At 52.6% G+C, this 24,756-nt stretch overlaps 1 protein-coding gene across 8 annotated transcripts in view; it reads left to right on the forward strand.

Moving 5' to 3' along the window:
• Positions 1–24,078, forward strand: part of TYW1B (tRNA-yW synthesizing protein 1 homolog B) — a 110,828-nt gene extending 86,750 nt beyond the window's left edge. For 6 of the 8 annotated variants that reach the window (XM_075440321.1, XM_075440324.1, XM_075440322.1 and 3 more), the window contains 2 exons: positions 7,981–8,148; positions 22,160–24,078. In XM_075440321.1, the coding sequence (XP_075296436.1) occupies positions 7,981–8,148; positions 22,160–22,381 (390 nt within the window). In that variant the 3' untranslated portion in view covers positions 22,382–24,078. The remainder of the gene's footprint in view (positions 1–7,980; positions 8,149–22,159) is intronic. The other 2 variants (XR_012765921.1, XM_075440325.1) reach the window with 2 other exon arrangements.
• The last annotated feature ends 678 nt before the right edge of the window (positions 24,079–24,756 follow it).

Consider the following 24,756-nt stretch of genomic DNA (forward strand, 5'->3'; position numbering starts at 1 on the left):
TAGCACAGCAGGTCGCTGGCTGAAAATTCACCTCCTGACTTCCAGTCCAAGTCTTTTTACTCCTCCCACGTCCCTCTTGCAATCTCTCTTCAACAGGGTGTAAAGAGCAGGGGGCTGAGTGGTTGAACAGGGGCCATTTCTCTCTCGACAGCGATGTGGCTCATTCTGAAGAGCTGGAGTGAGAGGCTGCGTCCAGCATTTCGGAGTTTGGCTTTTGCAGGAGGATTCCTCTGCCTTCAGGGGAGTCACTGCAGATCTGTGGGCCACTGTAGCAGGGATCTGCGTGTAGCCATGTGTGTGGTGCACCTGGAGAGCAGGCGTTAAATATTGGGGTTATGCTGTGTAACTAACTATTTCCCTTCCTGCTTTTCAGATAGAACTGACACAAATAAACCCACGTCCTTCGTTAAATCAACTTGAAAGCGATTGTCCTGCGCCTGGGGAGGAACAACCCCAGGCACCAGTACAGGCTGGGGCAGCCCTGCTGGAGAGCAGCTCTGTGGAGAGGGACTGGGAGTGCTGGGGGACGACAGGGTGACCATGAGCCAGCAGCGTGCCCTGGGTGCCAAGAAGGCCAATGGGATCCTGGGGTGCATCAAGAGGAGTGTGGGCAGCAGGGCGAGGGAGGTTCTCCTCCCCCTCTGCTCTGCCCTAGTGAGGCCCCATCTGCAGTGCTGCGTCCAGTTCTGGGCTCCCCAGTTTAAGAAAGATGAGGAGCTACTGGAGAGAGTCCAGCGGAGGGCTGCGAGGATGAGGAGGGAACTGGAGCATCTCTCCTATGAGGAGAGGCTGAGGGAGCTGGGCTTGTTCAGCCTGGAGAAGAGAAGGCTGAGAAGGGGACCTTAGAAATGCCTCTAAATATCTGCAGGGTCGGGGTCAGGAGGACGGGGCCAGACTCTTTCCAGTGGTGCCCAGCGACAGGACAAGGGGCAACGGGCACAAACTGAAGCAGAGGAAGTTCCAGCTGAACCCGAGGAAGAACTTCTTCCCTCTGAGGGTGACGGAGCCCTGGCCCAGGCTGCCCAGGGAGGCTGTGGAGTCTCCTTCTCTGGAGATATTCCAGCCCCACCTGGCCGCGGTGCTGTGCCCCCTGCTGTGGGTGACCCTGCTTGGGCAGGGGGTTGGGCTGGGTGACCCACAGAGGGCCCTGCCAACCCCGGCCATGCTGGGATTCTGTGATTCTGTTGAAAACAACCAATGAGCCCGAATCCACTCCAGCGAGGAGCAGGCATGCAGGAGAGCTTGTGTATATAATTCAGACAGTGCCGATGCTCGGATCAGAAGCATTTTTATTGCAGAGAGTGCAATCTATCAACATGTCATTTGAGGCTTTTTGTATTTGTCTTGGGTCAGGGCTGCCCCCGTTTTTGAACAGTGGCTCTGTCACTCATCAGCTTGGCTGACACTCTGTTCTTCCGTTAATTCACATGAGCCTCAATTAAACTGTAATTTGTGGGCTAGGAGTTGAGAAAAATCTCTTGTTCGGTAATGAAGTTGGGAAGCCTGGAGCTTCCGAGTTGAGAAACAAAGCGCTGTCATATTTAGTTCCCCAGTAATCTTTCCTCCGTAGTGATTCAAAGATCCGGTAGGAAAAACCTAACAGTACAACGCAGACTGCTCAGCAGGGATTCTTCATTGCGGCGCCGGGCACACAGGGGATTTCTCCTCCAAACGTGCGTGCCAGACACCCTGTTGCTTCAGGTTAAATACAATCACACATGTAAATATTCATTATATTTCTAGGAACTAATTAGCATATGTAAATATCTTTCACGCATGTCTGTTAGTATCTTTGGGTGGTCTTCGGGGGTCCCAAGATGAAGGCCCATCCTCTTCATCACGCTGTTCACTGATTGATATTTGTTTCTGTGCAAACTCAGTTCCAGCATCACGTCCATCGTGTCCTTCAGGGTGTTTTGCTCCGGTCTTGTTGCTCTCTGGGTGCCTCCTTATCTCTGGAGCTTGGCGCATTTGCCCTCCCAAGGCCGAGCTGTCTGGAGTAGAATTATTTAGGAGTCTCTTTTATCCCACAATTATCCCAATTATTTGCTGAGAATCAAGACCACTTTTGTTTCACTTAATTATTTTGTCTAACGACTAAGTGATAGCTTGTGCCCATGTCCTTCCACTATATTCCTTAATGAGAAAACAGGGATTAGTGTAACAGTTATATTGTTAGATCACTGTGCATGCAGAAATACAAGTTACAGTACTAAAGACTACTAAAAACTAGAAAATATTAAGGCTTTTTGTTATAGTTTCACATTTCTTACAATCCCCTCTATCATTAGCCCCAGGGGTTAAAATGAGATCTCCGGCCAGGAGCCAGATTGCGGGGGAAGAGATGTGCCTCTCGCTGCGGCCGTGATCAGCTCGGCACAGCGCGTTGCTCAAATACAGTCGTGCGCGCTCGGCTCCGTGACAGCAGCGCGGAAATTCCACCGCGCCCCGCGCCCGTGCTCCGGGCTCGTCCCGGCAGCACCGAGAATGCCTGAGATGCTTTTCGAAAGGCTTCTGCGTTTCAAAGGATTTGGCCAAAGCTGTGTGGCATGATTAGGATGCTAAAAGCACCCTTATTAAAGATTAATTAAGAGGCAGCATCGTTGGTGTTGCTACTGCAGGGAAGTTGCTGTGGGAGCTGAGGGTGTGTGGTAGAATGGTTTCCTTTTTGAATGCTTGATGTCTTAATAACTGTCTTCGTGCATTACTGAACAATGGAACATGACCGCCCTAATCAACTGTTCGCATTTTTTAAGTGGTATCAGCACTGTTAATTAACTCAGGTTTTAAGAAGTTGGGGAAGTCGAAAGCTGATGTGCTCTCATTCGGTTTGCTGCTAAGCTGATTTTCATTGATTTGTGCCTGTGAATTAATCAGCCATCCGAGCACTCAGTTATTCCATTTGCCTCTGCGCTTTCTTTGCTTGTAAATGATATCTTTGAAGTTTATTAAGAGAATGAGTCATGTTGTAGCTTCCGAAGAATTTTCCCCCTCTGTAGTCATACATTTTTCATGCTGCTCAAGTTGTAATCTGTGTAGTGAACGCGGGGAATATATTGCAGTGTGGAGCTGCATGGGTACAGCTGAACTTTGCAGATACATATCCTATTATTTGCGTGGCTGGCTGCTCTGATATAAGAACGCTTAAAATCTTTTCCAGACTTTGCGAGCCGGGCTAAAAAATTAATGTACTTCCACGTTCAGCGCTCCCCCGACTCTTCTGTGGCTGTGCACCCTCGACCTGTCACCGCGCTGGCCCGGAGTTACGGAGCTCCAATATCCTTCACCTGGGCAGATTAATGGGGGGAGTCCCTCATAAATTCACTGGCAAGAGAGTAATTGCTTCCAAAACTTGTACGGTTTCTAATTAGCATGAATCTGTTTCCTTTGTAGCCCTGTTTATGCGCTGTGGTTCACCTGGCTCTGATTTGAAGTGTTTGCGAAGGATTTGTCTCTGTTTAGTGCTGACATGGCAGGTTCAGCTTTAATGTGGGCGAGCTGGGTCTCGGGTGAGCGGCGTCAGCTGGGACCGGGTGCCAGCACAGCGTGGATGCAGACGCTGTGGAAAAGAAGCGTTCTTCACAGAGGAAGAACACGAGAACGCAAAACATCATCGTCCATAAAATTGTGTGTGCTCGGTTTTAAAGACCGGTGCTTGATGGGATGTTGTGACCGGAATAAAACAGCTCAGCCGAAGGGCGAAGGTGATGGAACCAGGTAGAGAGGGACAGAGGAGTTGGGCTTTTGTCTGGAAGAAAAGCTGTTTCCTGGGTGTTTGCCCTTTTGGGTGCTGCTGGGTCTGTGACCTGTGCTGTGATACCACAGGTTAAAGCAGTTGGATGAACCTTTTAATGAATTTTATCTGGAAAGAAAGAAACAAGAACACATCTCAGTAAGCCACATACTGTTGAGCTAATTTTACTAACTTAATTACAGATGGAGCAGGGCAGTAGTGAATTTGAGGTCGTGGCTAAGACTATATCGATAATTCGGGAGGTTCAAATGGTGAAATCTCCAACTTAAGAGCAGCTGATCTCAACATGATGAGGCCGAAGCGGGGCGTAGGAGACCTTGGGGGCTTGCATTCACTGAGCAGGGGTTGTTGCAGGGCACGGAGCTGGCTGCTGCGGGCGGTGGGTGTTGCGGTGGCCCGGAGGACCTCAGCCTCTGGTGCCAGTAAATCGCCCACACCAGCAGCGCTCGTGCCGTGGCTTCGTGTAGGGCTCGGCAGGAACACGTGTCCCCCTCCGACATGCTCGCTTTTGGTCCGTTTGCTGCATCGGGTGGTGGGGAGGGGAGCTGGAGCAAGAACCCAGTCTCTCTTCTGACTTAACGCAACTAAATCTGACACGAATGTGTCTTTTGAACAACGCCGCTCCGAAATTAGTGACTAGCTGTGAGCGTGCTCCCAGAAAACGATCTGAAAAGCTGTTTCCCCGAGACTCGTGCTCCTGCCCGCTCACACCGGCGAGCTGCAGAGCTCTGCAGACCAACGTTCCCCTCTGCCCAGGGGATGCTCGCAGTGCTCGTCACGTCGCCCAGCGCGCGCCGGGTGCTGCCCACCCCACGGACTGGCACTTGTGGGCACGGATGCACCGCGCCAGCGCTGCGTGACCTTTCCTTCTGCCAAGTCGGGGAGATGGGGAGCGAGGGGGCTTTGGGGGGGCTGGCCTGTCGGCTGGCAGGCGGTGTCGGGCGGGAGATCCCCCGTCCGCGCAGATCGGTCTCATCAAAAATCCCTCGGTGTTTGTTCTGGGGCGATCGCTTCAGCTGCCGGCGTTTCGCGGAGCGGCACGGACTCTGCGTGGAGTGGTGGGATTAGAGAAGTTCCTCGGTTGTGCTGGTGGCCTTTGACCAAAACAACAGGAGCTGCTTTTTAAGGTCATCAAATCAATTCTACTCGTCAGGATACAATAAAGTTCCTACAGCAGCAGCTTAAGCCTGGATTTTCACCCTCCTCTGCGTGTGCGGCCGATGCGGTCAGAGATGGACTTTTTTCCAAACAGTTCTCGGTATTTACTGAATTAATTTAAGCAAAAGATAGTCAGAGCGAGATGAGCTGGAGGGAGTTTTTACAAATGCCTTTATATTTTTGGATGTTTGCTCGTGTACTCAGCCCTGAAAAATAAGCTGTGTGTTTACTGACTGTGTTTGCCCTGGCTTTACTGTGCTAATGTTAGTTTTGTAACTAGCTCATGGCCCTCGATATGGAGGGGAAATACTGAGCAGTTTGGACAAATGCCCCCAATCCCCCCCACCCTTTCCCCCTCTCTTTTCCCCCCCCCCCTCTCTTTCCCCCCCCCCCCCCTCTTTTCCCCCCCCCCTCTCTTTTTCCCCCCTCCCTCTCTTTTTTTCCCCCCTCCCTCTCTTTTTTTCCCCCCTCCCTCTCTTTTTTCCCCCCTCCCTCTCTTTTTTCCCCCCTCCCTCTCTTTTTTCCCCCCTCCCTCTCTTTTTTCCCCCCTCCCTCTCTTTTTTTTCCCCCCTCCCTCTCTTTTTTTTCCCCCCTCCCTCTCTTTTTTCCCCCTCCCTCTCTTTTTTCCCCCCTCCCTCTCTTTTTTCCCCCCTCCCTCTCTTTTTTCCCCCCTCCCTCTCTTTTTTTCCCCCCTCCCTCTCTTTTTCCCCCCTCCCTCTCTTTTTCCCCCCTCCCTCTTTTTTTTCCCCTCCTTCTCTTTTTTTCCCCCCCTCCTTCTCTTTTTTTCCCCCCCTCCCTCTCTTTTTTACCCCCCCACCCCTGTCAGGCACTGCGTGAGCCGCCTGCAGACCTCGGTGCGACCAGAACTGCCAGCACCAAGGCAGAGAATTGCCGAATAATCCGGGAAGCTGGTGACTGGTGTTTCTTTAGCCAGATGGAGGAGGCTGAGCGGAGTTCTCCACCTGGTTTGTTGAAGCACTTGGCCAGATGATGCTTCATGTTCATCCTTTCGGTGCCAGCGTCGAGCATCTTGGTGGAACCTTCAGTCTCTGGAGACGACTGCGCAGCTGGGGCAGGGCGAGCAGCAAGGCCGCTCGCGTGCTCTGCACAGTGGTTGCCTCTAAATTGCGAGCTCATTGCTGAGCGACTGGGGCACTTCTGCCTCCTGAGGAGTCAATGAAAAGCAAAGAGCAACACCTTCCTCTAGCCTTGAGATCTTCTTAGTCTTGTCCTAACTGAAGCCAGAGGAGCAGTGCTGCCGTGGAGAGGAGCAGACCAGAGGCGAAGCAGGTTGGATTAGGAAGATGAGGTTTCGGCAGTGCCATGATGCTGTCCAGGGCAGCCGTCCTTCCTCCCCCACAGCTTCCCCCTGGCCCCACATGAATCTTTGTCTCCTTTTTACCCTCTTTTTATAGCCTGGAGAAGACCATGTCCCTCCCACTGTAGTGCACTTGCTGGCTTCGTTCAGGATCTTTCGGTGCTTGGCTACTGCCGAGAAATAGCTTAGATGAGCAGAGGGGCAGAAGCAAAGCCCGGTTTGTTTTCTGGGGGAACTCTGTTTTTGCCCCCAGTGAAGATGTCTTCATCCCCGTGCAGTTGTTTAGCAAAGGTCTTAGAGAAGAGAATGGGTGATGCGGCACTGGACCATGCAAATTCACCATTTCTCCACCTGTAAAGCCCAATTCCATCCCTCTAGTTTGGACCTAAATTTAGCACTTGCCTTCAGAAGCCCCCAAGGTTCACCGACATGCTCTGCTTTGTTCCACGTTTGCACCATTTAATGTTTTTTAGAGTCCAAAGAGCAAACTCACTAAAGAGTCACAGAAGAGAGGGATGACTTGCATGCTTGCAGATATTTTTTGCCTCTTTTTCTTTGGAAGGAAATGTGTTTAAAAAATCTGCTGTTTTGCTGGGCTCAAGGTGCTGCTGCCCTGCCAGCATCTTCATCTACACCTTTGTCCTAACGAGCCCCGTCCCTGCCAGCGCTCGGTCTGGGCACTGCTGCCCGGTGAGACTGCGCATGGATACGTAATGCTTTACAAACGCCCATTTCTTACACCAAAACTGGGAGCATCTTAATTTTTCTATAAAATAACCAGCAGTTGGGAAGAACGTGTTCAAGGCCAGGTTGGATGGAGCTCTGAGCAACCTGGTCTGGTGGAAGATGTCCCTGCTGATGGCAGGGGGGTTGGAACCAGGTGAGCTTTAAGGTCACTTCCAACCCAAACCATTCTATGATTCTGTGATCTGAAGATCCAAACAATCAAATGAACAAAACTGAGTGTTTTACTCAAAAATCCCCAGTGTACGTATTCGTAGTGGGTTACAGTTACCTGGGTGTCGTTGCATGGGCACCGTGGGGAAGACAGAAAATGGGATTCGGAGCGCAGGGCCTGTCTTTTCATCTTGATTGCCCAAATGGTCGTGATCTGGGGCAGTTACAGCAATCACCTGCAGCTCAAACAGATGGGTTTAGTTCTCGTAATTAAACTGAACAGCTGGAAGCACTGTATGGCTGGGGGGGCTTCCCCAGGCACGGTGAGGGAGGAGGGCATGGGGGAGGGTGTCACAAGGGGCCGCAATGGGATCTGCATGGGTGCTGGGGACAGTGGCAGAGATCACAGCCTTGACTCTGGAGGGGAGAGGTCCTTAGCTCTGCGGCACATAGCAAAGTTATCTCTGGAAGCGTCACGCTGGCCTGTGGCCTTGGTTGTTTGCAAGGCTTTCATACAGGCACGTCGTGTTTCAAAACCAAGTGACCTTCTCGAAGGTCCCTTGGTAGCTGAGGAGCACGAGCCTTCTCCATTTCAGTGCTTTTTTAAAGGTACTTTCCAGGCTAAAGACTAACCCGTGTTTTCCTGCCGGGGAAGCCCGGGCACACTGTGGTTTGGTGATGTGTCACTGAGGGAGAGACCGGTTTTTTTATGCCATGTCCAAATTTGTGGCCTTTCCATAAGATACAGGGTGAAGGGGGGAGCAACACAGCTGATTTTCAGGGTTTGCTGTGGCACTGTCCTGAGCTTGTGAAGGGTGGAGCTGACAGTGATGGTTTCCACGTTTCTTCTCAGGGCGTGACGTACTGCGGTGAAAGCTCAGCCAGCAGCCTCACCATGGCCAACGTCCCCTGGCACGAGGAGGTGGTGCGCTTCGTCCAGGACCTGGCCGACCTCGTCCCCGGCTACGAAATCGCCTGCGAGCACGAGCACTCGAACTGCCTCCTGATAGCTCACACGAAGGTGAGGCTGTGCCAGGGTGTGAGACCGGGCACCGGGTCTTCTCCTTGGAAGTGTTGCTCAGTTGCCTTGTTCCAACACATTTTCTCTCGAGAATTAGCTGAATGCTTTTTTGGGGGAAAAAACCAAGCGTGGCAGGTATTGCAGGGAGCTGTGGCAGTTGCTGCGGGCAGCAGTGGTAACTCGCCGCGCTGCTGCGGCAATCCAGGCAAGAAGCACGTGGCAGCTCTCGGAGGGGTTCAGTGCGGCGTCTCCTGCGCTTCGTCACGCCGGCTTTGGATGCTGCGAAAGGAAAGAGCGAGGCTGGTTTGAGCAGGCTGGCTGGCTGTGTCTTGTTTCTGTGTTGTCATGATGGTTTTCAGGGGTATAGGCAGCTTGCTAAGGAAATCGCACCAGATGAGGCTGGGGTTGTGGTTTGCCTCTTCGGGATCTGTGTGATACCCACCAGCACTGTAGACCTCCTTCCTTCCAGCCAGATTTAAGATGATGTATTTTTCTTCCTTTGGAGAAAGAATTTTGGTAAGACGTTGGTATGTGGATGTCAACAGAGGGTGCTTTCCGTTTGAACTGGAGCTGCCTTCCTGCAAAACTGTTCTGCAGGACAAGTGAAGCAGCTAGAATAATTAATACACGTTCTCCATCCTAACGACGGAGAAGAGGTAGAGGAGCTGCCTTCTGACACCAGTTCAGCATCCCTTTACGCTACTGGAGTGCTTCGCGGGCCAAGCTTGTCTCAGCAGCCTGGATGTGTGTAAAACGTTTTGTCTGAAACTTGGGTTCCTTCATAAACACCATCAACAGAATTTGAAATAGAAGTGAAATGCCAAAGAAAATATTTAATTTTAAAGGATGCAGGGTATGAAAAACATCGAGTACAATTTGGCTTTCTGAGCTTCAGAAAAGCTTAATAGAAAGATAATAAAAACGTGTAATAATGTGCTAGCTAGGCAACTGATGGAGCAGCTACTGATTGTGCTAATTGCGGTGATTTTGCTGCTGCATGTTCTTGCCTTGTGTCTGCTGAAGTCACGAGCTCTCCCGTGTCCCTCGCTTCAAAGGGAGCTGATCTTAGTGAGCGGGGGTGCAGGGCTTTCCGGGCCAGGTGATGCACTGCGTGTGCAGGGAACAACTGGTTAAAGTCACCGCTTGGAACCAAGATCCACAATATTTTTCAATCTGTGTTTGAGAATTATTAGAAACTCATTGCTGAGAACTAGTGCACCGTTACAAAGCTGTTGCTTGCAGTTTTACGGGAACGGCTGCCAAGGGGCAGAGTGGAACGGGGCGCCGGGCGCTGCCGTGGCTGAACTCACCTGGACGCTGCTTTATGTGCGGTCTCAGTCTTGGTGGTTGCCGCTGGCAGCTGTGCCGGAGCAAATCCTTGAATGCAAAATATTCTCTTCCATTCTAAGGTGAAGGGCCCAGGGAAAGAAAGGGAACAGATTGCTGCCTAACTTACTGATGCATAACTGAAGTAACACCATTAGAAACAAGAATGGATTGATACCGGCCCAGGAGGAATTCGGCAGCTGCTTTGCTTTCCAAAGCCATTAGGGGAGGGCGTCTTTTGGAAACAAGCTATACTAGGTACTAAAGTAACTAATAAAAAAGAAATTTATTACATTTAATTCTAAATTTCAGGCTCCAGTGGAGAATAAAATTTGTCAGTGTATATTATTTGCAGAAAACCTGTACTCTGGGAACAATCAAATGGTCGTGAGTAATTGCAAAATCAAAGGTATCTTAAAAAACATTAAGGAGCTGCTGAAAGACAGTAATAAAAGTCATTAGGAAATGTGATTTATTTCACTGTGTTCTTCTAGGTCTGAGTTTTGAGGTGTTTAAACAATGCTCCTATTAATAAACACCAATATTGAAATTCCAGCCTGTAGGAAAGAGTCTGGAATTGTTAAAGAAGTCATGCATCTTGCTTGCAGCCTCTGCTTCTTCGTTTCTGGAGAATCGTTGACTGGCACGTGCCTCCCTGAGGAAAGGTAGTTTGGGACTTGGGCTCCGAAGTCTCTCAAGGCCAGGGGTTTAGGCAGACAGAGGGATTTTAGGTAGAGGACACTGAAGCTTGTATGTCTGGTGCTATTTTATTTTCTCGGGAAATCAGGAGGCGATACAGAGATAGGAGCTGTAGCGTTTTTGGGGTACTTCAGTGCTGTAAGAATCTACTGTCAGGCTTCCGAGCCTCTTCCCACAGCCACTTCGCCTTTTTTTTGGTCCAGCTCTTTCCTCTGCTTGTGAGAGCCTTCAGGAAGCGAGACGTGTCCGACACGTGTCCCACCTAACCTTGGAGAGCTTCGGATCTGGCACTCCTGCGCGGGCACAGGAGAGCTGAAAAAGTCTCACAGACGGAAGCCCTACAGCAAAACGTTTGTTTTCCAGTTCCCCTTCACACAGCCCTGGAACATAATACAGAGAATGCCTGCGCCCCGCTCACTGTGACCTGAAAAAGCGTTAGTCACTGGTATTGCCACTTTTTTGGGGGCCAACTGGGCATCAGCTGCTTAAGCCTGCAGGACAAGTGAGGACAGCCAGGGCTGAGCGCAGCCCTCCCTTGGCTTGGTTGGGGCTCCCGTGGGTGGGGGAGCTCCTCTCCCCTGTCTTTTCTGCGTCTTCCTCCCAGCTTTGCGCTCCCCCTGCCACGCTGGTTTCCCTCTCTCCTTGCGAGGTGCCCCGGGTGTTTTGGCTCCATCCTCTTTCACAGAATCCCAGCATGGTGGGGGTTGGCAGGGCCCTCTGTGGGTCACCCAGCCCAACCCCCTGCCGAAGCAGGGTCACCCAGAGCAGGCTGCACAGCACCGCGGCCAGGCAGGGCTGGAATATCTCCAGAGAAGGAGACTCCACAGCCTCCCTGGGCAGCCCGGGCCAGGGCTCCGTCACCCTCAGAGGGAAGAAGTTCTTCCTCGGGTTCAGCTGGAGCTTCCTCTGCTCCAGTTTGTGCCCGTAACACCTCTTTGATTCTTCCCTTCAGCAGTAGTGCTGAATTCTTGAGTAATTCTATTTGCTTTTTGTAGTAAATCCTATAGACACCAAGGTACAAATAAAAAAATCTAATTTATTACAGCGTTTTTGAACTAATTGACTGCGATATTGAGACAGCAGCAATTTTATAACTTCACAGTTAATTCAGGTAACCTTTTCCAGAGCGAGACCTTAGGCGGCTGCTTTTCCTGGGCTGTGACAATAACCGTATCCCCGAGACAGCCATCACGAGGGCCTAAGAAGGGGGAATGTGCTGCGGCTGCCTTGCAGCAAAGATTTTCTTGAGCGAAAGTTGGCATCTTGGTAATCTCTAGAGCAAAACCCTCTGCCCTGCTGTGCTGAACGCGCCCTGCGCAGGTGTCTGCCCGCTCCGTCGTGTCGAAGTGCTTGCCTGCCAGTTATCTCCTGTCGCGTTCGTTGGGATATCTACCTCGCTTTTCGCAAGTGGGGGGTTTTCCAGCCCCCTCCTCCCCGTTGCTTTACAGCCACGAGTTCCTCGTTAGTGCAGTCGGTGTGGTGTGCTGCTGCTCGGTCTGGTCCTTAGCCGGTCTGCTGGTGCGCGGCGCATCCCTGCCTCTTCCCTGTGGTGTGGGATGGATTTCCGTGTCAGTCAGCCGCGCGGAGCACAGGGAGGAGTCCTGACACCCCGTCCCTTTTTGCTCTCTGTGGAGGTTTCACTGAACAGAGTGAAATGAATGGCTGGTGGGCTCGGAAGAGTGGCTGCCATCATCCTTTTTCGCATTAGTAAGTGGATACGCCTGACTTCCACAAGCAGATCCCCGTCCGTACCCCGGATCCGGACGTTCCCTCGTGGTGCGGATGCAGTGTGGTGCCCTGGAGCTCGCTCGTCTCACCGGCTGGATGATTTCCCTCGTGGATGTGGTCTGGGTTTGCCCTGCGTTCTCCAGCACGGCAGGGTGAGCCTGGCATCCACAAAATGCCCCGAGGCAGGTGCTTTTAGGAAGGTGCCTGTATAAATTTCGTTTCCCATACCCAAAGTGCAGGGCTGAGGGTGCGCAGGGTACCTCCGAGGCAGGCGGCGTGGGCAGCCTGCACTGAAGTGAGCTGGGGGGAGACAGCAGCCTGGCCAAAGGTGCTCATCGCTCTCCATCAACCGAAGAACCTTCCCAGCAAAGAGGGAATTGGCCTTTTCCTCCCCACTGGGCTTTCCAGCACCGCGCATGGGTGCTGTGGGAGCTCGGGTGGGACGCGGAGGCTTCACGTGCGTCCTGGCTGCGCTTGCAGCAGGCTCAAGAGGTTGGGTGAAAGGCGTTGAAGTTGTTCCATGCTGAGCATTTCGTCTATATTTAGGGAGGAAAAGGAAGCACTTAACTACCAGCTGCAGATCGACTAACAAGGGGTATATTAGAGAAAAATAGTCCATCACATTTTATTTCCTTCCTGCCTGGCAAATCTTTTGGAGAGCGTAAGCTGTCCTTGCGCTCCGGCATCCCAGATCCGGAATTTGGATCACGCTGTCTGCCTGACGCCCAGTAGTTGCCCCGTACCTGTGACAGCATTACAGTGCAAGGGGAAAAACAGATTTGGGTTGCTGCTTCGTGTCGGGAGGTCACCAGATAAATGCCACATCCCCGTGCCTGCAGCAGCCGCAGCGAGGGGGTTACTCCCCAGCTGAGGGCAAGGTGTCTGGGTAGCCGAGGAACAGCCTTTAGTGCAGGCGTTGGTACGAAGCGTTAGGTTTCCTGAAGGTTGTTTTTCTTTCCGTTGTTTCCTTCCAAATAGGAAGGTGGCTCTGCCGTGCTTGATCTGTTAGTTATTAAAAGAAGATCGTGGTTGTGCTGAAGTAATCCGGTTTTCATCCATCGGAATTAAAACTGTCTGGATGTCGCCCTGCCTTAATTGGCAGACGAGCTGTTCCGCTCCGCAGCGATGCAGATTAGAAAAAAAAAAATTCTGAGATAATGAATCTTTTCTTTAGAGTAACTCCTGCGAGATTAGATGTAATAAATAGAAGCTAAGGAGTCGCAGAGCAGCGGTCCCCGGGGCGCCGGCCGTACGGTGCTGGCGAGGGACGGTGCACAGCTCGGGTCAGCGGAGCTCCGGTGCCGCCTCTTGGTTTCACTCCCTGGGAAACCACAACAGCGAATCCCATTTCCAGGCATCCCGGTTGCCGGCTCTGGGAGGTGTTTCATCTGCTTTATCGTCTCTGATCGCTCATGAGCGCTTAAGTCACCGAAAGCAGAACTACAAGGCTACTTTTTTGTTTTCGTCTAAAACCGATGGGGACCTTTGGTGCTGTGAGCTGTTTGTGGACGCCGTCTGCAGAGCTGCGGGGGGGTTTGAAGCTCTGCTGTTCCCAGGGCTCGCTGTCCCTCTGCCGCTTTCTGTTTAGCCCCATGGACGTGGGATGTGGTGAGACTCTGCGTCTACGTGCCTGGTGTCTTGCTGCATTGAGTATTACCTTGTGTTGCACACATTTATAATTTAAGAACCAGCTTAATCTTAATTTCTTCCCCCTAAAGCCTGAGGTTGCAACTGGTAATCAAAAGGAAAAGTTTTTTAGCTTTTCAACAAGCAATATAACCCTGTTAAGACAAATTAATCTACACTATTTCATCATCTTTTCTTGAGTGACTCCAGTTCAGTCACTTCCACTGTCTAACAAAGGGAGCCTTAAATAATTGTGAGCCTTAATTAGGTGAGAAACTGTGTGTAATAATTCAATGAATTACTTGTTTGACTTGGAGAGCGTCATACTGGCAGGTGGCGAAAATGGCCATAGCAGTTGCGTAATATCAGTGCTTTGCACTCCCGTGGTGTGAGATCTGTTTTAGTAATAATCCAGGGGACAGTGTAAAAGCTGTTTGGTTTATTGCAATGATGGGCTGCCTTCAAACTGAAATGGAGGACCTCAACATCGGAGCCGTCAGGCTCGTTTTTCCAGCTGCCTTTTTGCTGTTGTGCCCAGAGAAGTGGCTGACGGTGGAGACCGGCAACAGCGAGCCAGGAGCTGAGAGCTGAGAGTGAGAGCTGAGAGCTGCCGCGGTGCGGACCCGGAGTGGGGGCAGCTCATTCCCGAGTAACACGTCTGGCGCGGCGTTACCCTCTGCTCGGGCATCCCCTGTCAGGTACCAGCAGTCTTAAATGCTTCTAAGCCAAGCGGCCTTTGGAAGTGAAGTGGAGTGGGGGGATGTGGTTTTATTTTTCGGAAGGGGAATCGTAAAAGTAAAGACTGGCAAGTCGGCCATGGCAGGAGCGGGATGAACCTACCCGTCCCACAGCCTCGGCTGCTGTGGTGTTTAAATTCCTGCAGCCTGCAAGAGCCCAGCTGCACCGTCTAGACGGTTCGTGAGACTTCTCCCTGTCTGTGATGGAAAATCCAGATGTGTACGTTACCCCACCGAACGTGGGGATGTGGTTCACAGAGCGATTCTCCACAAGCTTCGTGCTGTTTCTTGGGGACTGATGCGCTGCGGCAGGCCCGGGGTCTGTCAGTGTCCCCTGGTCACTCCGGTGACGATGAAAACGTAAGAGGAAATCAAAGGGAGGACGGGTGCGTGAGTCCTGCCCAGAGTGAGAAGTAGCTGGGATGGATTTAGTTTTGTATTCTGAGACATTTGGCACTGCAGATTGATGAAACTTGCAGTGTTCTGATGGTCTTGAATTGTTCCGGCTGCTGCCAGGGGTGCTAAGGAGAAGAGCATTTCTGCTATAGATTTTTTTTTTTTCTTAAAATACTCTTAATATGAGCCCTGTAGCGTGCCTGTGTGGGATGAGTGGTCTTCAGTGAGCTCACTTGAACTGAGATGCACGATCTGCACCGCTGGCAGGAGGCTGCACGGATACTGGGGAACAAGTTTTTGGGTTTCAGGACCATAGATACACAAGCATGGAATTAAATAAATCTGCTCGAGACCCGTGTGCGGAGTCACACTCCGTCTCCCCAGAACAATGCTTTTCCTTAACAGCGAAAGAACGTGTTTAAGCTCAGCAAGGACAGTATTTCAAGGAAAGTCACTGGAAAGCAGACTGAGGATGTCCTGACTGCTTCTCCAAAGATAATTCAAAGATAAGGTTTCTTCTCAGGCAAGAATATAAATGGAGTGCAGTAGTGGGGGTTTTTCACATCCCTCTGTGTGTTTAAATGCTCAGGTGCAAGGACTGCGATGTTTGCAGGCTCTGGATGCTTCACTTCCCTTAAATAAAAAAGTCTTTGTGCGTGACATGATTTTATGTTAATTTTTTGTATATTTTCTGGAAAGCAAACCCCTGCCCGCAGCAGTGACCGCGTCTTGCAGCCCCAGGTTGCTGGAGGCGGCAGCGTCGCCGTTGGCGCCCGGGCGGGTTTGCGGGCGCTGGATCCAGCGGCTCTGCGGGGAGCGGAGACGGGGAGCGGGGCACCCCGACAGCTCGCAGCCCCGCCGCCCGCCTGCCTTGCTTGGCTGGGCTTTCAACACGCAGGCGGGGAGGAGACTTAAGCGTTCCTGAACGTCTGAGAGCAGAGCTGGCAGTTGAGTTTCGTGTGTTTTTCGGGGTGGGACGTGGAAGCGTGGACTGGGAAGCGTCGGCCCTGCTGGCCTTGTGAAAGCTGAGCTGCTGAGACTTGCTTTTGCAAAATGCTCCTTTAACGCCTGGTGCTATATGCGAACCAAAAGAAGTGTCAGCTGAAACATTTGGCAAAAAGACATTTTAAAGTGCTGGAAATCTGAACTAGAAAGGCCGTCAGAGGAGCAGTGGGCTCTCCCTGCCCTCCTGTGTGATGCTACACGGGTTTCTGTGCCTCTGTGCCACTGAAGCACGGGTTGTTTTCCCTGCTTACCACTGACTGGTTGTTTTTTGGTGTGTGTATGTGTGTGGTTGGACTAGATGACCCACAGAGGTCCCTTCCAACCCCTACTATTCTGTGATTCTGTGGTCTGTAAAGCTACACATAAAACTGCTGTACATAACCATTAAGCCCTGTGCATCTGCCTGGGGAAGAATCCATTTGTTGGACTACTAAATCTTCATGTCCTCGAGTAATTAAAGAGTAGCTGTTGCAAGACCCAAAGCCCTGCTTTCCCTTTCCCCTCGTCCCTCTGCTCCGTGGGGATGCTGCGCTGCGACACAGCTCCTCGGAGGAAGGTTTCCCGTGGGATGGGCTCTGTCCCTCCGAGACGGGGTTTGCTCTGCGAGGACAAGGTCTGCGAGGAGCCACAGCAGGCTTTGCCCCACTGCTCTGCTTCAGTCTCTTATGTAGCCTGTACTATTTAGTCCTTCCCTGAAAATACATTAATTTTTTTTTTTAGAGAGAAAAAATGGATGAAGAGCAGCCTCCTCGTTTCAGTGTTTTTTTCTCTGAAGAAAATAGAACGTTACCCTGGTTAGGACAAACTAATTAATTTTTGGCTGGCTTCCATTTTTCACTGTTAGCATTTCATGTGTCATCATCTCTGCCTCTCTTCTATATTTTCCCCCTTCAGATAAACACTGTGTTTATTTCTCGGCAGTTATGCGTGTCTGGAGGAGTGTAGTAAATTGTGCTACTATATTGTCCTCAATATATGGTTCTTACCCCCCCAGAATTGCTTATGCAAATACATTGATAAGAAAAGAAATATGTAGTGTGGCTCATCTCCTTCCCGAATGTTGATGGGTTTCTGCAGCAAGAAGCTTCTCTTTCTGCAGTCGGAGCAGCTGGAAACCCACTGCAAAAGATGATTGAAAGAAATTTCCTGCTCGTGTCCACTCTCGTGAGTTAAAAAAGGGAGGTGCTGGCCGTGCTCTGGTGATGCTCCCGGGTAGCTTGGCTCCCCGCTTCAGCCCTGGCTCCCGATCGCCTCTGCAGTGTCTGTGTTAGTTTTGGTGTTTGAGGGACGGGCCGTGTCCGTGGACGACAGAACCCTGGGCAGGTGGCTCCGTCCTTTCACAGCGTTGCCCTGTGGCTCCCCGGGGTCCGGCCACGCCGTTCCTGGCAGGGGTGCGTAACCCTTGACAGATGTCCCCTGTGGTGGTCCTGCATCGTGCTTGGATCTGCTTTTCTGGGCTTGAAGGCCGTTATGAGTTTCCCCTCGTTTCCTTTGCCTCTTGTTTTCACAGAGTCACAGAGTGTTCGGGGTTGGCAGGGCCCTCTGTGGGAAGGAGGAGGGAAGGCTGGCAGGCTGCTTGGTGGCCACCGTTGCATGTGGATGTCCTCTGCCAACAGCAGGGGTTTTTTTGCAAACGTTTGTATTTTTGCTGGCCCAGTTGGGTTTTGGTCATGGTCTGCCTTGAGTGCCTGTCCCCCTGCTCTGAGCCAGAAGCAGCTGGTGGTGGCTGTGTGCCTTCACAGCAGCTTTCACGTCATGGCCTCTCTTTATATGTGGTGGCAGCCACTGGGAAGCAGGGCAGCTCTTCACAGAATCACACAGAATGGTCGGGGTTGGCAGGGCCCTCTGTGGGTCACCCAGCCCAACCCCCTGCCCAAGCAGGGTCACCCAGAGCAGGCTGCACAGCACCGCGGCCAGGCGGGGCTGGAACATCTCCAGAGAAGGAGACTCCACAGCCTCCCTGGGCAGCCTGGGCCAGGGCTCCATCACCCTCAGAGGGAAGAAGTTCTTCCTCGGGTTCAGCTGGAGCTTCCTCTGCTCCAGTTTGTGCCCGTTGCCCCTTGTCCTGTCGCTGGGCACCACTGGAAAGAGTCTGGCCCCGTCCTCCTGACCCCCACCCTGCAGATATTTGTAAGCATTTCTGAGGTCCCCTCGCAGCCTTCTCTTCTCCAGGCTGAACAAGCCCAGCTCCCTCAGCCTCTCCTCGTAGGAGAGATGCTCCAGTCCCCTCCTCATCCTCGTAGCCCTCCGCTGGACTCTCTCCAGTAGCTCCTCATCTTTCTTGAACTGGGGAGCCCAGCACTGGACACAGAACTCCAGATGGGGCCTCCCCAGGGCTGGCTCCTTGCCCAGGCTGTGGGATCTGCAGAAATCAGGCAGGTTTTGCATTGCTGTGTGCCGGTGCCACGTCTGTAGGGAACGGTCAGTGGAGGGACCATGGGGACCAGAGCTCGGGGACCCTGGAAGCAGGAGCTCAGAGGGGACGGTGTGCGCTGGCTCTGTGTCATCTCGCTGCTCAAGCCAAGCCCTCGGGGAGGGCGAATTTGCCTTTCCAGACAACGCAGCCTGGTTTCAGAGCCGGCTGAAGGAGCTTTATTACTTTTTTTTATGATGCTGTCTTAAAAAAAAACGAGGGAAGGGTTTCAGCTGTTTGTCTGCTGTTGATGTATTTATCACCTTAAAAGGCTTAACTAGGTGGTGAAAAATTCAATAGAAAACCTGACCGCATTAGTCAGAAATAACACCGATGTTTAGCGTTGGCTCGCCTGTATGTGGATGTTGTAAAACTATTTTGAGTCTTAAATCTTTTGTTATCTGTGGAATAATCACAGAATTGTTAAAATCGGATCTGTAAATCTTATGGGCAATTGGGACTATTCTCCCCCCCCCAGGTTTGTCTGTGTTTTATTCCTCCGCAGAAGTAATTGCTTTCCATGGCACACTTAAAGCATTGCTCCCATTTCAGCGTGTTTTATAGCTCTGCTATTGCAGCACTAAAAATATTTAATATTATTTAATCTGCTTTTGTCATGAATCCCAGGCAGCCTTCATTTGGTTGTTCTGGTGGGAATGGTATCGGCAGCTCAGTCTGCAGCCGGCAGCTCCCAGCCTTTACGGCTCCCTTGCGCCAGGAGCTGCACGTTCAGGTGGAGTCATAATTAAACAGCTCAAAATCTCACTTGGGTGACCTAGCCCAAGTTCAGGGTGCAGAGCAAAGTATGTTGTTTATTCAAGCCTGGAGGGTTTTGTCCCTCAACGGAGAGGTTTTGTCCCAAGGAAAGCGTACGTAGTGCTTGACGCGCAGGGGAGCAAGCGATGGGGGGAGGAGAGGGCCCTCTGGCCGCACACCAAGCCGCCTCTTGGCATCCCACCGTGCTCGGAAGCACAACCCGAAAGCCGGTGGGTCTGGGCACGCAGAGTCCTTTGCTCCCCTGTGCCCTTCCTCTGGTGGCCTCTGACAGCTCTGCTGCCCGGCTCCGGGTGACGGGGACTTCTGGGGACTGGTGTTGGGAGACCTCCGGTTTTATTTCCTGCTGCCGCTAGCCTCATCAGAGGTCCCTAACTCCGTGGAAGAACAGCTGAAGTGCTGAGATACAGCCACAGCGTGACAGGGGGGAGGAAAAAAATACAGTTTGCTTCTAAAAAGAGAGAAGTGATCTGATTGTTCCAGAAACTCATGTCAGACTCATCCCTGTATGAGACCACTTCTGCGCTCGGCTGGGCAGCAGCAGTGTTAGCTGCTGTTGGAGCTGCTGTGGCTGGTGAAAGCACCAGCACTGATGCCAGCCCATTCGTAGGATGGTGGGTTTTTTACCCACCCCTTGCCAGTTAAACCAGTTGTGAGCGCAGCTGCATTGCCATTGACCAGCCTGACACAGCACCGGTCTGAGCAGGACTTCTAGAAATAGTCTGGAAATAGTTCTCGGTGTCTCCTGCAGATAGTGGCGCACTCTTTTCATGCCGTTTCTAGCTGTAAGATTCTGGAGAGGCAGATTCTGTGATTCTGTGATATCTCTGCCAGTGTTTGGGGTGGGGGTGGCTGCAGTCCGTACCCTCGTTGCAGCTGGGCTGGGTGACACCAGTATCTCGTGTGGCTTTGGTGCTCTTGCTGAGCTGCTCCCAACCACAGGCTTGCTGCAGGCTTCCCCTTCCATCGTGAGGGTAAAGCATCCCCTTGGTTTTCAAGGAAACGGGATTTACCGAGTCACCTATTCAGCTGAGTTCAAGTCTTGGTGGCTTTTTTGCTCTGTACGTGCTGTGTTTCTCTTAGTTGGCCTCAGGGCTGTGTAGGCACCCATCTGACGTGTTAGGGGTGCTCCGTACCCATCGTGGAATCAGCTCAACAGCTCGAGTGCGGAGCAGCTCTCCCATCTGCTGTGTGTTAGAGGCTTCGCTGGATCCTGTGGGTCGGGAGGTTTTTGCCCTTAATTTGTGTGAGAATTTGCTGAGGGTTAGTGAATCAAAAATGAGGGGAGCAGGGAGTCTGAAGCACCGTGGGAACTTATCACCTCGCACCTCTGCGTGCGCTGGGAGGGAAGTTCAGGTCCCCTGAGCCCGGGTCCTGCTTGGGACCCGCTGCGTTACAGGCGACGTGTCGTGTCCTCTGCTGCAGCTTTGCAGTAGCATGTGGCGAGCTGATTCACGGCGAGACTTGGCCCCGCCGCTATGACTCTGCGGTCGCCGTCTCCCCTCCTGCCGGAGTTCGCTGTAATTACGCAGGCAGCAATGGATTAGCAGTGGCAATGTCTGATTGCGGAATTTTGCAGGTGTCAGCGGTTTTTCCGACCAAAAAAGCTTTTAGCTCTTGGGCAGAAAGTCAAGTGTCGTTTTAAATGCATAGCCGTCAGGTTTTTGAAAAAATCAGGGAGTCAGTCTGTTTTCCCTTTCTTTTTTGTTTTTTTTTTGGATGAAGTGCATAATAAGCTCTTAGCTCAGATAAATCCTAATTGAGGATTCAGTCAAGGCTTTTGCTAAATTAGTGGAGCAGGTCTGCTAGACAAATGCAGCTTCAGCTTGTCAAAATAAGCAATTCTTAAAATTCTCCCATGGAAAGAGGATGAATTCATGTCATTAAAACTTTTTGTCTTCCCCCGTTCCCCAACACGGCCCTCTTGCGCCGGTCAAGAATCGCCCAGATCCATCCCCATCACCGCAGCGCAGGGCTCTGGTGTTGCTCCCGTGCTGTTTTGCCAGGCTGTGGCTGCACTGGAGTCGGTGTCACACGCTCGGAACAGGGGCTTTGCCTGACCTTGGGAAGGTCCCGTCATCAGGGGGTACCTGGGCAGTGCTCCCAAGTTGACACCTTTCCTCCAGGGCTCTTTCTGTTCCCCAAAGCGAGGTCTCAGGTGTAAATGACACCTGGCGAGCACAGACCCGCCGGGGAAGGCTTTGGGATGAGCCGTGGAATCGTTCCTCCTGGCAAAGTGGGGCTGAAATGGTGGTAGGATCTGGGACTTTGAAGGGTCCGGCAAAGCACCCAACGGTCAAACCCTCATGAAGATAATGTGCTGGTAGACAGCACTAAATGACCAAAGCTGTAATGACCAGGGGTCAGTACTGGGCCCGGTCTTGTTCAACTTCTTCATCAATGATCTGGGTGAAGAGTTAGAGTGTACCCTCAGCCAGTTTGCTGATGACACAAGACTGGGGGGAGTGGTGGATACACTGGCAGGCTGTGCTGGCATCCAGCGAGACCTGGACAGGCTGGAGAGTTGGGCAGAGAGGAACCTGATGAGGTTCAACCAGGGCAAGGGCAGGGTCCTGCCCCTGGGGAGGAACAACCCCAGGCACCAGTACAGGCTGGGGCGGACCTGCTGGAGAGCAGCTCTGTGGAGAGGGACTGGGAGTGCTGGGGGACGACAGGGTGACCATGAGCCAGCAGCGTGCCCTGGGTGCCAAGGCCAATGGGATCCTGGGATGCATTAGGAGGAGTGTGGGCAGCAGGTCGAGGGAGGTTCTCCTCCCCCTCTACTCTGCCCTGGTGAGGCCCCATCTGCAGTACTGTGTCCAGTTCTGGGCTTCCCAGTTCAAGAAAGATGAGGAGCTACTGGAGAGAGTCCAGCGGAGGGCTGCGAGGATGATGAGGGGACTGGAGCATCAAGACCCGCCTGCACAAGGTCCTGTGCAGCCTGCTGTAGGAGACCCTGCTTCGGCAGGGGGTTGGACTGGGTGACCCACAGAGGGCCCTGCCAACCCCTAACGCTCTGTGATTCCGTGTAAGAAAAATGGCCACCCTGTATCTGTGCGTGTCGTCAAACCTCCTGGGTGAAATGTGGCTCTGAAGCAGTAAGTTGTGGGTAATTGCATGCCTGAATTTTTTTTCTGTTGAAGCAGCTTCTGGATGACTTTATCTTGGGCCTTGATATGGCTAGAAAAGTAAAAAGACTTCAGCTGGGTAACCAATTTAAGATGCACCCACCCTATCTCAGCAGAAATGTGGTGCTTTGTCCGCCCCGTTGCTCCCTGGCTTGGTAACGCGTTGCTTTTCCTTCCAGTTCAAGATCAACGGCGAGTGGTGCACCTGGATCGACTACGGCCGCTTCCAGGAGCTGGCGCGAGAGCACGAGAGGAGCGGCGGGTGCAAGACTTTCACGGCGGCCGATTACGCAGCCAGGACTCCTCGCTGGGCCCTGTTTGGCTCCAGGGAAAGGGGGTTCGATCCCTCGGACGTCAGATACCAGCGGAAGAGCAAAGCGAGGGACATCTCTGGGTGCTGAGGTCGGGTTGGGGCTCGCTGAACTCTGGGCTGGCTGGCTGCTGAGTTTTGGTCTCCATTTCTAGGCTGACACTGATTTTGACTCTATTCCCCTAGATTTTTCTGATATTTGACGTTGAGAAGGAGGGTAGAGCCTTTATTTAACCCTTCCCTCCCTTTCTTAGGGCTTTTTTGGATGAAAATATTTGTAATGCTCTCTATCTCAAGACAAATCCCAAAAGGTGCGTGCCGGCGATGTGTCGTGCCTGGCAGCGCGGTGAGGGAGGCAGTGGCTGTCCTCTCGGCAGGAGAGCGTTTGGAGCTGGGTGCGGAGGGGCAGCGGTCGCTCGACTTCGGTGCCCTGCTGCGAGGAGAGCCCGGCACGTGCTGGCAGCCAGCTCGGCAGCCAAACCGGCCGCGTCCGTAAGGATGAGAGCCAAGGGGATTTCAGCGCCGCGGGCTGGTGGGATCCGTGCAGGTGGGACCGCAGAAGGACCTGGATCTAAAAGCCTGAGCCCTGCTGGGAGTATCGTTGTACAGACAGGAACAAAGATTGATGTGATTTTAAACATTTTAAAGACCCCAGCCCCAAGAAGCTGAAGCTTGGAAATGGTTTAAATCACAGCACCGCTCTTAATATCGTCTGCAGCTTCTGGTGTCTCTCCAAATATTTTCCAGCTTCGTGCCTTTGGTGATGAATATTTTCCGAGTCATTTTATCCCGCTCCCGCAGCAGCCCTAAGCAGCGCATGCAACCCGTCAGAGCCCCGTGTGCGGCCAGCGTCCTGCTGACGGCGAGGACGTGCTGTGGGGAGCTGTCGGCCGTCGCTCCACGCGGGCACGTCGGCAGCGTCGCCGCTGGTTTGGGTGGAGGTGCTGATCTGATGTAAGTGAAAACTGAATCTTGTGTCGAGAAACCGGCTCTGTTAGCCTGGAGAGGTGACGTCTAGGCACGAGGTCCGGTGACTTGGCCCCGGGAGTTGCTCTCGGAGACCCTGGGCCGTGCCTGGACGTCCTGCAACCTGGCTGGAAAATGGCATTGAAATAAGGGGGGGTCTGGGTGGCTTTCTCTTGGGAAAATCCCCACCTTCACGTGCCGATGTCCTTTCCCTTTCTGTGTGTGCCACATCGGCCGCAGTCCCCGACGAGCTGCAGAGGCTCAGCGTGCGAACCCCCGGGGCAGAGCCGAATGGCTGCACCAGGCTACGACGCTGCCGCGTCCCCGCGCCTCTGCCGATGGCTTCCAGCCGCTGGCAGCCCCCGAGGCAGCGCTGGGGCTCTCCTCCCCCCTCCCTGTGCCCAGCCTTTTGGGGTGAAGCAGCTGTGGGGTGGGAGGGCAGCAGACAACAGGGCTCTCCCACTGCCTCAGCCTGCACGGTGGCTTGACCCGCTCCATCTGAAGCCCTTCAGCCGAGGAGCCTGACCGAACCAGCTGCAGAAAGAGCTTTAACCGAGATCCCGAGGTGTCAGCTCTGGTGGGATGAACAACACAGTCACGCTCGAGTGTTTTTCTTCTCCTGCTGAACTCCAGGAGCCCACATCAGAGGCGTTCAGAGGCTCCCACCTGAACAACGAGGTTCGTAAGCCTGCGATGCCCAGTGCCCACAGCACTGGGGACAGGACTGTTCCTGAGATTGTGATTTGTTTTTTAAACAAGAACCTCAGTTTCTTAAATTGTTAAATGCCTTCTGAAAGAAGAAAGAAAATAAAGTAATTTTCCCTAGAGCACCTTTGTTGTCGTTGCTGTATGAGACTGTAAGAGGGATGCTAAAGGGGTTTTAAGAAGATCAAAAGCACCAACATTGCAGAATATCTTCTTTTTTTCTTGCTAGCACGTGGAGTGGAAGGGAGAGCATCTGTGTGTCCGTGGACGATGGAGAGGGCTCGGCTGATGGGAGGCTGCTCTAACAGATCGGTCACCTGGCTCCTCTACCCAAAGCACTGAGTGGAGGTTGGAGGTGGTGAGGAGAAGTCACCATGCTTCCTCAGGCCAGTGCCAAGCAGGACACCGGTGGCCTCAGCAGGCCATGGGGATGGACAGGACGTTTTCAAGCCATCTGTCCATCTTCCCACAACAGAAACCTGGCACGGTAACGTTGCTGCTTTGTGTGCCTTGTGTCACCAAAGCCCAGCTGTGGGACTCCATCCCAAGGCTGTGTGATTGCGTCTGGCTGGAGGCTGAGCTCGGTGTGCTGAGTGTCCCAGCCAGGCTGGTGAGACCCTGTGCCCAGGCCACCGTGTGTCCTGGGCCCTCTTGAAACCTGCCGTCAGGGTGAGCCAGGCCACGGTCGTGGTGAGATCTGATCTTCTGGGCTGCTGGTGCTGCTTCCTAGCTAAGACGTGTCCATGTGTTTCACCCTTCACAGCCCCATTCATGGGAGCTGGTGAGTACCAAGCT

This window comes from Opisthocomus hoazin, chromosome 20 (assembly GCF_030867145.1).
Source record: "Opisthocomus hoazin isolate bOpiHoa1 chromosome 20, bOpiHoa1.hap1, whole genome shotgun sequence".
NCBI lineage: Eukaryota > Metazoa > Chordata > Aves > Opisthocomiformes > Opisthocomidae > Opisthocomus > Opisthocomus hoazin.